Genomic DNA, 18,288 nt, shown 5'->3' with positions numbered 1-18,288 from the left:
TCCCAGCTAGTCGGGAGGCTGAGGCAGGAGAATCACTTGAACCTGGGGGATGAAGTTTGGAGTGAGCTGAGATCACACCACTGCACTCCAGCCTGGGTGATAGAGCAATACTCCATTTCAAAAAAAAAAAAAAAGAAGAAGAAGAAGAAATAGCAGGGGAAAGATGCTGGAGAGGTAAAGTAGGACTAGATTCTGGATGGGATGCCACTATAGGGAATTTGAATTTTACTCTGGGGGCATAGGAGGCTATTGAGTGCTTTGGAGGTGAGAGTGCCCTGCTTTCCAGGCATATCATCCTGCTGGCAGGTCTCGGGGGCTCCAAAGCCCCTCCCATTCTGACATGTGAAGGTGGAGTGATTGCCGTATACCAGGCAGAGAGGATGAGGACCTGAACTGTGGCCAGGTCAATATGGCCACAGTGGGGAGGAGAAAAGGGAGCACCTCTGAGAGTCAGAGCTCAGGCTCCAAATCCTAGGCTTGCTGCTTGCTAACTAACCGTGCAGCTTAGACAATGGAGTTAACTTCTCTGTGCCTCTGCTTCCTCATCTGTAAAATGGGAATAATAACAGTACATGCCTCTTAAGGTTATTTTATATAACCTTATACACAATGCCTAAAATGCTTAGAACAGGGGCTGGTACAATAAGCACTTGACAAAGGTTATCTCTTATTATAATTTTCAGATGTAAAATCCTGTGACTTAACTGATTGAACCTGGAGGGCAAGGGAAAGAGTCAAAGACGTACTGCTCATGAAAGGAATATGGCAGATACTCAGAATTGATAATAGCTAGGGGAAAAACATATTAAGGGACATTCTACAAAATAACTATTCATAATCTTCAAATGTGTCGAGGAAACCCACAGAAGCTGTTCCATACTGAAGGAGAGCAGAAGGACTTGACAACTAAAGGCAATGTGTGATCCTGAGCTTGACCCATTGACTTCAGCAGACAGTATTTATTGAGTCACTTGGGACGATTCAATTGAAATTTGCGGGAGTCCAACGATATCATTATGAAGGAGGATGTGCTTGTTTCCTTGTTTGTAGGAAATGACATAAAAGGTTCTGGAGTAAAGAGGCATCCAATGAGCAACTTATTCCCAAGTGTTTCTGAACGTTGTTTGTCCTCACAACTCTTTTGTAAGTTTGTGATTGCTGAAAATAAAAACACCTTCTTTTTTTAAGTGAAAAGCTAGCATTTGTTGAGCATTCACGAAGTATCAGGAATTGTGGCCAGTGCTTTGCACATGAGCAGCTTTGGCTCTCCAAGGAAACTTCTCTGACTTTGCATCTCTACCAAAACAGAGCTGGGTGCCCTTCCTCTGTGCCCCGATCAGGCTGCACCCCTCTTCACTAACTGCTCGTGACCATGAGTTTCAAGTGGTCTATAAAAAGTAACTGCCTGTTTGAATGTGACTCCTGCCCCCTCCCACTTCATGGATAGTCTAAGCTCTTTAACAGCAAGAGCTGTATCCCATTCTCCACTTGCATCCATTGCTCTCAGCACAGCCCCTGGTATAGCAAATCCCAAGCTCCCAATACATCCTTGTGGCTGGAACACTGAGGCTTGCTCACCATGGTGACTACCATTAAAAATGAGGCACCAGGCTTGGAATGCATGTCTGATATATGACTTCTTTTGAAGGTGGTCCTGGCTCTGGCAAAGGCACACAGTGTGAAAAGCTGGTGGAAAAATATGGATTTACACATCTCTCAACTGGCAAGCTCCTGCATAAGGAACTGGCATCAGAATCTGAAAGAAGCAAATTGATCAGAGACATTATGGAACGTGGAGACCTGGTGCCCTCAGTAAGCAACCAAACATGCCCCACACTACTGCCTTTCCTGTCTGGGGGGATCTTTGGGGTTTTTGTAATGAGTCTGAGCTGCTGGAACTAAACACCCCAAAGAAACAATAGCTGTATTTTATTTCCTCCTTTGTAGCAATCCAGATGCAGGCAGGCCTACAGCGGAGAACCTTCTGCCCAACCAGGTCTGGCTGGTCCAGGGTCCTTCCATCTTGTTGCTCTGCCAGCCCCTCGAATATTGGCATAATTTCACATTTTCCCCCCAGATTCATTCCACTTTAAAATTGGAAAAGCTTCAAAATGGAAGGGAGTATGGTGCAGCAGAGCCTAGAATTAGAAACTCCCAGAAAATATAAAATAATGCTTTGGTCTAGTTCTGAGATGTGATGACATTATCTTGAGATCTGCTATCTTCTTGTATAGTCTAAGAATATCGTTTTTTCTGTCTTTTTTCTTCTTAAGTCACCATCCATCTCTGAGAAGCTGAATGGCAGGGATATCAAGAAATATTCATCCCTGCCACACTGGGTCCCATGCTAGGCTCCGTAATTAGGGCTGTATGATACAGTCTGTTCACAACAGAGCTGTCTGATTCCTCTCTAACCAGCTGCACTCTCTTCCTGCCTGGACACCAGAATGGTCCTCGGGGAGGGAAAACAGACCATTACAATTGCCACCTAGCTGGCCTCCTAGAGCCCACTCTTTTCCCAACAGTCTCCTCTTTTCACAGCAGCTGTTACCGGAAAGCAGTCCCAATTCAGACCCCAAGAGAGGGTTCTTGGATCCTGTGCAAGAAAGAACTCAGGACGAGTTGTAGAGTAAAGTGAAAGCAAGTTTATTAAGAAAGTAGAGAAATAAAAGAATGGCTACTCTAAGGACAGAGCATCCCGAGGGCTGCTGGTTGCCCATTTTTATGGTTATTTATTGATGATATACTAAACAAGAGGTGGATTATTCATGCCTCCCCAATGTTGCCATGGCATTTGTAAACTGTCATGGCACTGGTGGGAGCATAGCAGTGAGGACAACCAGAGGTCACTCTTGTCACCATCTTGGTTTTGGTGAGTTTGAGCCAGTTTCTTTACTGCAACCTGTCTTATCAGCAAGGTCCTTATGACCTGTATCTTGTGTGGACCTTCTGTCTCATCCAGTGACTTAAAATGCCTTCACCTGGCTGGGCGCGGTGGTTCATGCCTATAATCCCAGCACTTTGGGAGGATAAGCCAGGCAAATCAGCTGAGGTCAGGAGTTCAAGACCAGCCTGGTCCACATGGTGAAACCCTGTCTCTACTAAAAATACAAAAAATTAGCTGGGTGTGGTGGTGGGTGCCTGTAATCCCAGCTACTCAGGAGGCTGAGGTAGGAGAATCGTTTTAACTCAGGAGGCAGAGGTTGCAGTGAGCCAAGATTGTGCCACTGCACTCGAGCCTAGGCAACAGTGTGAGACTCTGTCTGAAAAAAAAAATAAATAAATAAAAGAAAGAAAATGCCTTAACCTTCTGGGAATGCAGCCCAGTAGGTCTCAGCCTTATTTTACCCAGCCTTTATTCAAATTGGAGTTGCTCTGACACAGCCAGAGTGATTTCTTAAAAACATTTATCAAAGTGTGTTATTCCCTTCCTCAAAACCTTCCAGAGGCTGCCCACTGCACTTAGGACAGCGTACAGAGTCCTTCCTCAGCTCCGGCCTCCAGCTCCCTCTCCGCTGTCATTTCCCACCACTCTCCCCTTGCTCACTCCCACTTGCCACTGGCCTCCTCGTTCCTCCCATAGGTCAGACTGTTCCTGCCTCAGGGCCTTCACACTTGCTGTGTCTGCAGCCTGAGTGCTCTCCCTTCACACAGTCATATAGTCTGCTCCTTTACTTCATCCAGATCTCCACTTCAGTGTTACGCTTTATCAGATGCCTTCCCTGACCACCCTGTAGGAAGTAACACCTCAAGCATTCTGTATCTCTTTGTCCTGCTCTAATTTTGTACCTATCAGTTATCTGCAGCTGACTTTTTATTATGTGTTTATTTGTTCATCTATTGCCTGTCTTCTTCATTAGAACATAAACTTCATGAGGACTTCATTCACAATTGCCTAGGGATAGATTCTGACCACACTTGCAATGGCCACATTCCCTAAGCCCCTGCCAAAAGCCAGAGAGCCCACGAGCAAGGAGTTCGTCTGCCGGCAGCTGATCACATTTTTCCTCTACCAATTTGCTGACTTTGATATATTTATTTCACTTCATTTTCCATAAGCACTTGTTAAATACAAATTTTCAACAAAGAGAGTTATGTTGCTTGAAAATGCTATTTTACATCTACCAAAAGTCTTTTAAGTCAGTAGATGTCAAATTTTATAAAATATGTACTGGAACAAAATTAACAGTAAAATACCTTTTTTTTTTTTTGAGACAGAGTCTCGCTGATCACCCAGACTGGAGTGCAGTGGCATGATCTCGGCTCACTGCAACCTCCACTTCCCAAGTTCAAGTGATTCTCCTGCCTCAGCTTCCGAGTAGCTGGGATTACAGGCGCCCACAGTGGCTGGCTAATTTTTGTATTTTTAGTAGAGATGGGGTTTTGCCATGTTGGCCAGGCTGGTCTTGAACTCCTGACCTCAGGTGATCCACCTGACTCAGCCTCTCAAAGTGCTAGGATTACAGGTGTGAGCCACCGCACCCAGCCAGTAAAATACTTTTTATACCATGTTTTGTCTAGTTTTAAATTGCCATTATGCCAAATTCATGGAGTGCTACCATATAAAATACAGCTACCTTATCTCGTCTAATCTAAGATGCCAATATTTTAAGACAGATAACCAGTAAGAATATACCAGTAAGAAAAAAAACACAGTTAAACCATGATGCAGAGCTGATTATAAATACCTGCCAATTTAATACTGTAGTATTAAAATATAGAGTCGGGGGTGGAAGAATGAAATGAAATATGGTCTATTGCTATCTGATGCTAACCTTATCAGAACGTTCCTCTCTCCCTCAGTGGATGACTGCAGGAGACTTGGGGTACTTCTAGTGTTCTGTGGAAGAGCTCAGGTCCTGACCACTCTCACTTTGCTCCAGGGCATCGTTCTGGAGCTCCTGAAGGAGGCCATGGTGGCCAGCCTCGGGGACACCAGGGGCTTCCTGATTGACGGCTATCCTCGGGAGGTGAAGCAAGGAGAAGAGTTTGGACGCAGGGTGAGTCACTGTTATGGGGATCCTTCCAGAAGAGAAATAGGGGACATTATTGAGGTTGGGAGAAAATTCAAAGTCTATTTATTTTCCACTTACATTAATGAAAACTTTCCGTTACAAGTGGCAGAAACTTGACTCAAGGTAGAAATTTAAAAAGGAGTAATTTATTGACTTAAGTGACTAACACACCGAGTAGTGGCTTAGATTTGCTTGACTCCAGATATCCAAATGTGTCCATCAATTGTCTGACTCTCTCTCTCTCTCAAATTCTCTTTCCTTTGTGTTGACCTCATTTTCTTCCTGATAAGCCTTAAGGCTTACATTCTACCATCTAAGTGACCTCATAGAAGTGCTTCTGTTTCCCAGTGGGTCCAGAAAAAGACCCAGAGCTGTGTTTTCTTATCCTGGATTTGGTCACAAACCCGTCATCACTGAGCCAACCACTGTGGCCAAGAGGGAAGGGGAGGGAGTATGCTGGCTGGCCCATCTTGGAGGACCAGGGAAGGATGAGAAAGGAGGAGGGAGCACAGGCACCACACCTGAACCGCACAGGAAAGGAAAATTACCTCCAGGAAAAGTAGGGCTGCCCTTACAAGAAGACGGGGGAATGGGTGCTGGACAGGCAGAATCAGAGCCACACACCACCCTTCCGCTATCTCACCATCCCACCTCCCAGCCCACCCTCTCCTAGTGAGGAGGGCAGGTCAGGGCCACTCACAGGGAGCAGCAGTAAGTAAAAACCATTGTGGCTTCCGTGAATTTAACCCACTCTGGGCCAGATCCTGTGCCCACACTTTATAGAGAGTACCTGTAATTTTATAAGTCCAGGCAAGAAGGGTACAACTGGCCCCATTTGTTAAACAAAGGCTGACAATGAGAACCTACAAGAAATTCATATTTATAGAGATATTCCTTTAGACTAGTTTTGAAACATTTTTCATATACATTTTTTATTTGATTTTTTAAAATAACATTTTAGATAGATAGGGGAAGTGTTGTCTCCATGTTAAAGGTGATGAGTGAAGCCCAGGGAGGGTTGATGACTTGCCCATGGCCACACAGTTGGTGATAACTTACTGATAAGTGTCAACTGCTGGCAGGAGTAAGATTCTGTGGGACCCATCACCATCCACCTCTAGTAACATTGATTGAGGTGAATTATACTTGGGTGTCTCCGGGGGTTTACTTTGACCTCCTTCTGAGCCTGTGTCATGTATCTTCCTTAGACAGTATCGAAATACTTAAAGGTCAATTGCTCATCTTCCCTTATACTTCCTACATGAAACCAGAGTCAAAGAAAACATTTCTAGGTCTGGTTGGCATGAGTGGACCCTGGATCCACTCTGGCTGTCCCTCGGCTCCAGAACTTCCATCAGCAAGGTGGGGGTAGGCAGGGAGAGGTGGATTTGTGAAGCAGAGTCCCATGACCGGGGAAGTTTCAGGCAGTTCTTAATGGGGGACATGCACATGCCCAAATTCTAATGAGCTTTTTCCCATGAACAAACCACTTCAAGAACACAAATCTCAATATAAATCAACTAGTTTTTTTACAAAATGGAATTGAGAGCGTTGTTCTACTTTTTAAATAGTTGTGGTAAAATAGACATAACAAAATTTATCATCTTACCCATTTTTAAGTGTACAGTTAAATGATGTTGAGTACATTCATATTGTTGTGAAGCCATCACCACCATCCATCTTGAGAATTCTTTTTATCTTGCTAAACTGAAACTCTACCCTTTATTTATTTACTTATTATTTTGTTTATTTTTATTTTGGGAGACAAGGTTTTGCCCTATTGCCCTGGCTGGAGTGTAGTGGTGCAATCATAGCTCACTGCAGCCTTGACCTCACAGGCTCAAGCAATCCTCCCACCTCAGCCTCCTGAGTAGCTGGGACTACAAGTGTACACCACCACGCCCAGCTAAATTTTTTGATTTTTTGTAGACATGGGGGTCTCACTCTGTTACCAGGGCTGGACTTGAACTCCTGGGCTCAGGTGATCTCTCACCTCAGCCTCCCAAAGTTCTGGGATTACAGGTGCGAGCCACCGCAACTTCCTGAAACTCTACTCTCTCCCTCCTTTCCCCAGCTCCTGATAGCCACCATTTTTCTTTCTGTCTCTGTTAATTTCACTATTCTAGGTACCTTTTATTTCACTTAACAAAATGTCCTCAAGCTTCATTCATGTTGTAGCATGTGTCAGAAATTCCTTTTGTTTCCAGGTCAAATAACATTTCATTGTATGTGTATGCCACATTATTTTTATTCATTCCCCTATGGATTGAGACTGGGGTTGCTTTCACTTTCCAGCTATTGTGAATAATGTTGCCATGACTATGGGTGTACAGTGTCTGTTCAAGTTCCTGCTTTGGGCATATACTCAAAAGTAGAATTGCTAGATCATATGGTAATTCTATCTTTAATTTTTTGAGGAGCCGCCATACTACACATATACATACCTACTGTCAGATGTAGCGGCCACACCATCTTACATTCCTACCGATGATGCAGGAGGATTTCAATTTCTTCTCACCAACACTTGTTATTTTATGGGGGTTTTTGATAGTAGCCATCCTAATGGGTGTGAGGTGGTGTCTTCTTGTGGTTTTGATTAGCATTTCTCTACTGATTAGTGACAATGAGCATCTTTTCATATGTTTTTTGGCCATTGTTTATCTTCTGTGGAGAAGTGTCTATCTGAGTCCTTTACCCATTTTTAAATAGAGCTGTTTTCTTTTTGTGGTTGTCGAGTTGTAGGAGTTCTCTATATATTTTGGATAGTAACTCCTTATCAGATGTGTGATTGCAGATATTTTCTTTCATTTGCTAGGTTGTCTTTTCACTCTTTTGATTGTGTCCTTTGATGCACAAAAGCTTTTCATTTTGATGGAGTCCCGTTTATGTTTTTACTTTTGTTGCCTGTGCTCCTTGTCGTGCACAAGAAGTTATTGCCTAATCCGATGTCACAAAACCTTCCCTCTGTATTTTCTTCTAAAAGTTTTGTAGTTTTAGCTCTTATATAAGGTATTTTGATCCATTTTGTTTGTTTGTTTGTGACAGAGTCTCACTCTGTTACCCAGGCTGCAGTGCAGGGGTGCGATCTTGGTTCACTGCAACTTCTACCTCCCAGGTTCAAGCAATTCTCATGCCTCAGCCTGCTGAATAGTTGGGACTAAAGCACATGCCACTGCACCTGGCTAATTTTTTTTTTTTTTTTTTGTACTTTCAGTAGAGACTGGGTTTCACCATGTTGGCCAGGCTTGTCTTGAACTCCTGGCCTCGTGTGATCTGCCCCTCCTTGGCCTCCCAAAGTGCTGGGATTACAGGCATGAGCTACCACACCTAGCCTTAATCCATTTTGAGATAATTTTTTGTATATGGTGTCAGATAAGTGTCAGATTTCATTCTTTTGCATATGGATATCTAGTTTTCCCAATGCCATTTGCTGAAAGACTGTTTTCCCCTTCAAAATGATCTTGACATCTATGTTAGTCCATTTGCATTGCTATGAGGAATACCTGAGGCTGGGTACTTAATAAAGAAAAGAGATAATTTTGGCTTATCGTTCTGCAGCCTGTACAGGAAGCATGGCATTGGCATCTGCTCCTGGTGAGGCCTCAGGAAGCTTCCACTCACAGCGGAAGGTGAAGGGGAAGCCAGTACATCACATATTGAGAGAGAGACACCTGAGGCCCTGACTCTTTTATATAATCACATCTTCTGTGAACTCATAGATTGATAACTCAGTCGTTACTATGAGGACAGCACCAAGCCGTTCACAAACGACCTGCCCCCATGACCCAAACATCTTCAACTGGCCCCACCTCCAACATTGGAGGTCACATTTCAACATGAGATTTGGAGGGGACAAATTCCAGACCATGTTAGCATCCTTGTGAAAAATTATTTGACCATATATATGTGACGGTTTATTTCTGGGCTGTCTATTCTGTTGGTCTGTATATCTGTCTTTATGTCTATACCACATTCTTTTGATTACTGTAGCTTAGTAATAAGTTTTGAAATCAGAAAATTGTGAGACCTCTGATTTTGCTCTTCTTTTTGATGACTGTTTTGGCAATTCAGGGCCTCTTTAGATTTCTATATGGTTTTAGAATGATATTTCTATTCCTGCCAAAAACACACACACACACACATTGGGATTTTGACAGGAATTACATTAAATCTTAGATTATTTTGGGTAATATCAGCATCTTAGCAACATTAAGCCTTCCATGGATTGTTTTAGATTTTGTTTATTCTAATCTTCTAGCCAACATCTAAGCTCTGGATAAGTCCCTGGGGATACATTCTGAATAATTGAGGAACGGGAATATTTTTCTTACACCATCTCAGAATCAAGGCCTGTGCAGGGCTGGGGAGTTAGAATGGGTAGAGAGAGAGGAAGGTGTGGTCCAGCTGTTGAGAAGCTTCCTATGAGGACTGGCAGTTGTGTAAGCATGCCACTAAAATACAATTGCAGATGTGTAATAACTGCCTGCAGGGTCAACAGCGTTTACTGAGGTTCAGGCTTTTCACACTTACATTGCCCTTGAACTTAAGGTCAGAAAAGCTCTGAGAGAGCCTCCAGGAAAGTCAAGACAGGTCCTACACTTGTTTGAAAGTGATAGGAATAGAAGTCTTTTATTATTATTATTGCTCTAAGAGGTGGTAGAATATTCTTTTGAGACCATCAAATGTCAAGGACAAGATATATAGTAAATAAATAAGGGTGCGTGCTCTCTCTCAGTCAACAACAACAAAATTAAATTATAATTATTATTCTTCTTTGGGGGATTTTAAAATTGAGTCTGAAGGCAAACCCCAGAACTTAGGCCTATGGGATTCCACACCATGTTGAGCAATGACAGCCCTGGAGCTTCCCAAAGTGACATCGTTAAAACATATCACTCATGTACTCTGGTGTCAGAAAACCTAGGTTTTCACCTCTCTCATATATTATGGAGATCACAATACCTGTTAACATCTATTTAAAGGTTTTTGTAAACATCAGATGATATAACATACATAAATGTCTTCTAAACTATAAAAGTTTATAAAATATTGTCAGTTTAGCATCACTCATTTGTTAATCACACCTCATACAAGCCTCTAAAATTCCTGCATCGTCACCACTTCCTCCTTTGCTTAAAACCCAGTAAGAATGAGCCCAGGGCTCTGTGTAGCGCATTGGTCTGTCCTCTGGCCTTTGGGTAAGTATGAATTCAAATGAGGCATGTGATCTTCCCTAAAGTAAAGCAAAAACTTCATCTCCCACTGTGGTCCCCATTCAGACAGGTTTTAGAATGTGGCAGAGAAGAAGCCTAACTAGAACTAAGGAACAAGAAAGTCATCCATATGGTGACTAGACAGTTTCACCCAGTGCTTAAATTTATGATGACATTTGAAACAACACACAGGTGACCCATTTCATTACTGAACATACAACCCTTAAGCGACATCTTCAAAGATAGTTTTTTACATACTGCTAGGAGGAACTTACAGAGACGAAGAGTGATATTGATTTGTCCCTGGGTACAGGAGCTTTAGAAGATTCTAGTATCAATTTAGCAGGTGTGCAAGAGAATACATCCAGCCCTCCGGGATGAGCACCTGCTTTAAATCTGACCAGATGGCTGGGCACAGTGGCTTATGCCTGTAATCCCAGCACTTTGGAAGGCCAAGGCAGGCAGATCACCTGAGGTCAGGAGTTTGAGACTAGCCAGACCAAAATGGTGAAACCCTGTTTCTACTAAAAATACAAAATGAGCCGGGCGTGTTGGCGCATGCCTGTAATCCAAGCTACTTAGGAGGCTGAGCCAGTAGAATTACTTGAACCCAGGAGGCTGAGGTTGCAGTGAGCTGAGATTGCACCACTGTACTCCAGCCTGGGCAACAGAGTGAGACTCCATCTCCAAAAACAAAACAAAACAAAACAAAACAAACAAACAAACAAAAAAACCTGACCAGATGAACAAAGATTCTACAAAGACAGAATGAGCTATGTTGACTCATTAATGCCCTGCAGCGCTCTTCATTTGTAGCTCCCCTCCGAATTACAGGCAAGAAATTAATTTGAAATTTGACAAAGACAGATACAGACATCTGATTTTCCCCAGAGGTTCCGAGTAATCAGCTTGGTTGAAAGCATAGTGTTTCCCGTATGTGCATCAGGCCTGCAACTATGTTTGAAGTCCACTCAAGCCTGGGAGAAGTTTTAACCAGCCCGCAGAAATCTCACCAGCCTTTCCATGTCACCGAGATTGATATACCCGATGCATTGGACCATCTGTGGCTTTAAAATTTCAGTTAGTTAGACTGACACTTTTGCATACCTGTAGCTGAGTTCTCTAAGATGCAAGATCCTTTGAGGATTTCCTTGGCCACACATATGACATTGCTAAAAGTCAAATGCAAACTAATGTCCGCAGCTTAAGGGTAAGTCTATTTGTGGTTTCTCTTTTACCTTCCTATTCTCTTTTACCTTCTATTCCTCAGACTGGTTTTGTCCCTGTTGAATGACAACCTGTGCCTTCAGTCTGCAGCATGATTTACTGGGGGAGGGAAGGCTGTGTGTATGTGCATGTGTGCATGTATGCTGTGAGCGTGTAGATGTGTGTAACGGGGCAGAAGTAATGTTAGGGAGGAGTCAGGATTTCTGATCACTATCTCCATCCCCCACTCCAGCTGAGAGGTTAGAGTGACTCTGGTATGAACAGGCCTATATTTGGAGCCTGGCTTTGTAATTCACTGGTTGGTAAGCAAGTCAGCTAACTTTGTAGATCTCCATCTCCTCTTCTGTAAAATGTTGGTTGGATACCTACCTCAGTGATTGTTGGGAAGATCGGATGGGATCTTTGACAAGTGCCTTTACACATTTATAAGCCTACATATGGTGTTCAATGTATCATTACAGTTTTTTTTAATAATGTGTATTTTTTCTGACTATAGAAATAAAAATTGGCTGAGCGTAGTGGCTCGCACCTGTAATCCCAGCACTTTGGGAGGCCGAGGCGGGTGGATCACGAGGTCAGGAGTTGAAGACCAGCCTGGCCAATATGGTGAAACCCTGTCTCTACTAAAAATACAAAAATTAGCCGGGTGTGGTGGCACGTGCTTGTAGTCCCAGCTGCTCGGGAGGCTGAGACAGGAGAATCGCTTGAACCCAGGAGGCGGAGGTTGCAGTGAGCTGAGATCACACCACTGCACTCCAGCCTGGGCAACAGAGCAAGACTCCATCTCAAAATAAAAAAAGAAATAAAAATTACATAATATGAAACAATATACAAAACAAAGAATAACCATCCAGTGATAATACCTGTTAACATTTGATGGACATTCTCCCCATCTTTGTTCTGCTCGTTTTTGCATAGTTAAAATCATATAGAATATAGGAACAATAACTATGTTTTGAGTACTTACAATGTGCCAGGAACTGAACTCGATGCTTTGCAAATGTGTTTTGATTAATTTTTACAGTCCTACTTAATAGGTGTTACTACCCCCATTTTATTGATTCTTACCATCTCGAGAAGGGCTCTGCGCTTAGCCTGACTCCAAATCAAAATGCTTTCCTATATTAAGCCAATCTCATACTTAACACCAGCCAATTTAAACACATATTAACAGAAGTAGAATACATGGGTTTGCTCTTGGCTTTTCCCTCCCAAAAGACTCTTAGCTGAAATTCTGCCTTTAGCCAGGATATGCACGTAACTCTCGTGGATGTGTGAATGATGGCTTCACAGCGATACCTCTGCCTCATGACCCTCAACTATCTCATGACACTTCATCAACAGAACCAGTGTTTCTGTTTATAAGTATATTCTAATCTTCAGAGTGAGCTTTTAACACACATATACACACATGCGTGCACGTGCGTACGAAGTTTGAGTCTGGCCAAGGGAATGTCCAGTTGGTGTGTTCTAGTTGTTTAGAATTGTGGGAAGCCCTGGAGGCCACATAGGATTTTCCACTGGAGATTCTCCTCTTCTGATTTCTGGTTCACTGCAGAGCTTAGAGCTGCATAATGGTGGCACTGGGGGAGAAGGCATACATCAATCGAGCAGTATTATTATCATTAGGGTTGTGTGTTCAGGAATGCTGGCATGACCCAGATATTCCTTCTGTAGTGAGGTTCCTTCCCCCACGGGGACGTACCTCAAGGTGAGAGCAAATGAGAAACAAGCACGCCACTTTCTTCTCAGCCAGGGCCCTTTCCTGCCAGTGCAGGGAGACTCTGGTAGACATGCAGGAGTGTATGACTTAGAACACAAGTCTGTGTAAGACCGCTGACTCTTTCTAGACCTAAACCTGACCAACAGGAGACTTCACAGGTCAAAAGGATGGTGATGTGGCCACGCCCACCTTAAATAACATTAGCTCACGTTTATGTAGTGTTTGAAGTGGGTCAGGGACTTCACATGCACCAACTCATTCAACCCTCACAATAGTCCAGGGAGTCAAACACTCTCATTATCCTCGTTTTTAAATGAGGAAACTAAGGCACACATCAAGAATTAGATGTTATTCTCAACAAAGAGAGTTCCTGGATGGCATGGAGAGCTCCTGCCCATTGGTAAACGTGGCCTAACCCCCATTCTGACTTAATCAGAAGAACACTCAGGTGGGGGTGGAGTCAGAGGGCAGGAGGGCAAACTTCTCCTCCTCCTCCGCTTGCTGGAATGACCAAGGCGAAACCATGATCACAGTCCATGATGCTGATGTCCTCAGGCTGGTGGGCTTCTCTCATGCCCGGAGGGGTGCAAGGATGAGCGTGGTCCCACTAGATCCCAAGAGGCAGCAGAGGCCACTTCTGAAAAATAAAATAAGTGAGTGGGTACGCCATCCCAATGGCTCCCTTTCCCACGGCAGGGCTCCATTTGGCCCACCCAGCTTCTTACCCAAGCCGCATTCTGAAGGCACTGGCTCCCTCCATCGGGGTGAGGTCACCAGGCTTCGGGGTTACATGCAGCTGCTTCAGGCCTGTCACTCAGTAGTCCCTAGTGACCTTGGGAAGGTTAACCTCTGAGGGCCTCCATTTCCTCATTCTTAAAGTGGGGATAATCATACTTCCCGGCAAGGGTGCCAGAGGCTTAAGGGATGGCTGGCTGTAAAGCCCTTAGCACAGTGAAGCTCAGTCAGCTGCTGAAATGTTGCTGATGGCATCTCAGCAGCCTTTCCAAGGGCACTTGTGCTCTAACTAAGGTCCCCTGAACACCAAAGGCCATTGGAGAATCCAATGATGCTAGTGGCAAATCTCCAGGGTGCCAGCGGAGTGGTGTTGGGGGCAGGGCAATATCCCCAGATCTCTGATTCATTCAGCCAAGGGCAGAGTTCTCTGTTCACCTGCTCACTTGATGTTAAAGACTAACCACAGTCTGGTGATAACAGGGCAGGGCTGGGAGCCAGACAGCTACTCCAGGGGACTTTCTAATGATACATAGCAAAGCATTTTGAAAAGAATTAAATGGTATCTCATTTAAACATTTCAAAAAATTTTAGTTACTAAAAACAAATGGTTCAGGTCACTTCCAAATAGAATAACAGCTCGATAGCTTTTTATATAGGAAGAGAGTGCTGATTCCAGGAGAGAGAGGTTAGGTCAAATCTCCCAGTTTTGGCACAGGAAAATGACGTGGCAGAGTAGCTTCTCAAACTGATGTTGTGTAGACTCACCTAGGGATCTCGTTAAGATGAAGACTCTGGGCTCGGTGCGGTGGCTCTCCCTGTAATCCCATTACTTTGGGAGGATGAGGCAGGAAGATCACTTGAGGTTAGGAGTTCAAGACCAACCTGGACATTATGGTGAAACCCCGTCTCTATTAAAAATACAAAAACTAGCTGGGTGTGGTGGCGCACACCTGTAATCCCAGCTAGTTGGGAGGCTAAGACAGGAGGATCACTTGAACCCTGGAGGCAGAGGTTGCAGTGATCACACCACTGCAGTCCAGCCTGAAAGACAGAGCAAGGGACTCAGTCACACACATACACACACACAGAATGCAGATTCTGCTTCAGCAGGTCACGTGTTGTGCCTGAGATTCTGCATTTCTAACAGGCTTCCAAATGATATGCTGCTGGTCCACGGGCCACACTTTGGGAATCAGTGTGGAAGAAAAAGCTACCTCTCTGCCCTGTGCGTATTTTGGTCTAAAAGGTCATTTGCTGCCGGCTCCTGCTCGGTGACACATAATCTCTGTTTGTACCTGTGTCCGTGAATTATCTTTCCTGTCCCCACGAGTGGCCTGAAAATGACCCCACAACTGGAGAAATCCCTTGGCTGCCTCCTGCAGCCCTAACCCGAAGTTTCAGGGAGAACATTACGCCGCCTCCCAAGCTCGCCCTCTGCTGGTGAACAAGGGTCATTTTCTCCTAAACCCTCACCCATCCTTTCTTGCTGCACAAATGCTTTTTTTTTTTCCTTCCATGTAATACAGACAGAAAGTCTCATGACCTATTCCAGAGGTTTATTGCACTGTTGTAGATTTTGGAGAATGCTTCCACTCTGTTCCTTAAAGTATACCCCTCAGAGGAGGTAGACAAATGTTCCATCAACATTGTCTGGCAACTCACGAAACTGTGGGTTTTCCGTGCTGCCTAAACATCCTCTTCTTGACTGAACTTTGTTCTCATCTCACCCCACACACTTTCTACAGCGGTGGCAAGCCTTCATCTACTCACAGCTCAAATGCCGCAGGGCCGGGGGAGTAATGGTTTCCTTTGATCCAGGGTTGGAGGAGGAGGCAAAGTAAGCATGTCCCAGAGACAAAAGAACATGTAAGAGAAGAATAGGGAGATGGGGAGACTCCTACCACCATCATTCATTCATTAAAACATTTCTTCATCACCTACCGTGTGCGAGACTTGGGACTGGGAGCAGAGAATTCTTAATCCCTGCACATGGGGAACCTAAGCCTCATAGAGGAAATAAGCGTAATAGTGAAGAGTTAGTGAATGTTTGCCGTATGCCAAGGAGCATACATACATTATCTTGTTTAACTTTGTTTCATCCTCACAGCAATCCTGTGACCATCCTTATTGTATGAATGAGAAAACTGAGAGGCAGAGAAGCTAAGTCAGGCTTCTAGTTAATGAGGAAGTCAGTTTAAAAGAACAAGATTGAAGCCTGGCACAGTGGCATGTGCATGTAGTTCCAGCTGCTCTGGAGGCTGAAGCAAGATGATCACTTGAGTCCAGGAGTTTAAGACCATAGTGCACTATAATTATGCCCATGAGTAGCCATTGCACTCCAGCCTGGGCATCAGAGTGAGACCTCACCTCTTAAAAAATAAAATAGGCTAGGTGCAGTGGCTCACGCCTATAATCCTAGCACTTTGGGAGGCTGAGGTGGGTGGATCACAAAGTCAAGAGATCGAGACCATCCTGGCTAACATGGTGAAACCCCGTCTCTACTAAAAATACAAAAATTAGCTGAGTGTGGTGGTGGGTGCCTGTAATCCCAACTACTCGGGAGGCTGAGGCAGGAGAATGGCTTAAACCCGGGAGGTGGAGGTTGCAGTGAGCTGAGATCCTGCCACTGCACTCCAGCCTGGCAACAGAGCAAGACTCCATCTCAAAAAAATAATAATAAAATAAAAACTGTAGAGAACAATTTGCTATTATCTCTCATGGTTCTGGAGGTTGAGGGGCTCAGCAGGCTGGTTCTCACTTGGGGTTCCTTATGCAATTGCAGTCAGTGGCTGAGAGTGAGATGCATGTCTGGAGCCAGGGCTGGGTTGTCTGAAACAGCTGGGGCTGGTCGGGCATCTCCGTCCACATGACCCCTCCACGTGGCTAAGTTGGGCTTCCTCGCAGCCTGGCAGTCTCAGGATAGTTGGACATCTTAGATGGCAGCTGACTCCGCACTACAGCAAGTGGTCCACAAAACCAGACAGAAACTACAAATTTTCTTGAAACCTACACTCTAAAAGCATGGGACACCATTTTTGCTACAGTCTGTTGGTCAAAACAGTTATAGGTCAGATTCCAGGTGTTTCTGTGTCTCGGTGGGAGAGTAGCTGACAAGTAAAGCGAGGTAACGAATTGATGAAGCCCATCTTGGAAACAAGTCACGATCCCAGGGTTTGACCTAAGCAGCCTGACTCAGCCTGTGCGCTCAACCTTTATGCTCCACTCAGCTGACAGTACCGGCACAGCCACAGTGCGCCACTGGTGGCTGGTATAAGAGATCCTGGTGGCTTGAAAGAGAAGTGATTAGCTCTGCCTCAGGTGGTCAGGGAAGGCTTCACGTAGGAGGAAACACCCCCTCGCACACGCATACTCCTGTCTCCTCAGTGCAGAAGACAGACAGCGCTGCAGTGGGTGGCACAGATGCCCCTGCATGACGTGAGGGGACCTAAACGCTGAGGGCATGAGACAGCCCTGAGGCAGCATGTGGAAAGGAGCTGCCCTGGAGGGGGGCTATGGAGTCCAGGCCCCCTGAACCACAGTGTAATGCTGGGCCTTGAGGGGAACCAGAAAGCCAAGAAAGGAAAACCCGGAGGCCCTGGGCCTTTCCAGAGCCTGAGCAGGGTGAGGTTTCTGACCGTGTCGTGCTCTACTCCCACCCCCAGATTGGAGACCCACACTTGGTGATCTGCATGGACTGCTCGGCAGACACCATGACCAACCGCCTTCTCCAAAAGAGCCAGAGCAGCCCGCATGCAGACGACACCGCCAAGACCATCACCAAGCGCCTGGAAGCCTACTACCGAGCGTCCATCCCCGTGATCGCCTACTACGAGACAAAAACACAGCTACACAAGGCGAGTCGCTCCCTTTCCCCTCTGAAATGAGCCCGTTATCTTTTTCTTTTGTTCAGGAAAAAGAAAAAGTTGAGAACATTTTAGTTAAAGGATCTGAGAATTAGAACTCTGTGCAGCTGTTGCACGGGGGCCTAAAGGCCCAGCGCGGTGGCTCCCTCCTGGAACCCCAAAACTTTGGGAGGTCAAGGCTGGTATGCTGCTTGAACCCGGGAGTTCAAGGCCAGCCTAAGCAATCTAGTGAGACCCTGTCTCTACAAAACATTAGCTGGGCATGGTGGCACATGCTATAATCCCAGCTACTCAAGAGGCTGAGGTGGAAGGACTGCTTGAGCCCCAGAGGTGGAGGCTGTAGTGAGCTGAGACTGAGCCACTACACTCCAGGATGGGCAACAGAGCAAGACCCTGTCTCAAAGAAAAAAGAAGAGTTTGGACCAAAATATGAATCCCTTACTCTTCACTTTTATCTTAATAAAAATTAAATATCTGTCATCATATAGACCATAAAATGTTGGTCATATAAT

The 18,288-nt window shown here is 44.8% G+C and overlaps 1 protein-coding gene across 1 annotated transcript in view; it reads left to right on the top strand.

The window, feature by feature from the left end:
- AK5 (adenylate kinase 5) overlaps nucleotides 1-18,288 on the top strand; it is a 298,444-nt gene that overhangs the window by 257,497 nt on the left and 22,659 nt on the right. Inside the window, exons 11-13 of the mRNA XM_032296561.1 lie at nucleotides 1,649-1,812; nucleotides 4,884-5,000; nucleotides 17,576-17,767. Coding sequence (XP_032152452.1) covers nucleotides 1,649-1,812; nucleotides 4,884-5,000; nucleotides 17,576-17,767 — 473 coding nt within the window. The remainder of the gene's footprint in view (nucleotides 1-1,648; nucleotides 1,813-4,883; nucleotides 5,001-17,575; nucleotides 17,768-18,288) is intronic.

This window comes from Sapajus apella, unplaced genomic scaffold, assembly GCF_009761245.1.
Source record: "Sapajus apella isolate SASKATOON/1434 unplaced genomic scaffold, GSC_monkey_1.0 scaffold36, whole genome shotgun sequence".
Classification (NCBI taxonomy): domain Eukaryota; kingdom Metazoa; phylum Chordata; class Mammalia; order Primates; family Cebidae; genus Sapajus; species Sapajus apella.
The sequence above is the reverse complement of the archived record's forward strand: the minus strand, read 5'-3'. Positions and strand labels throughout refer to the sequence as shown.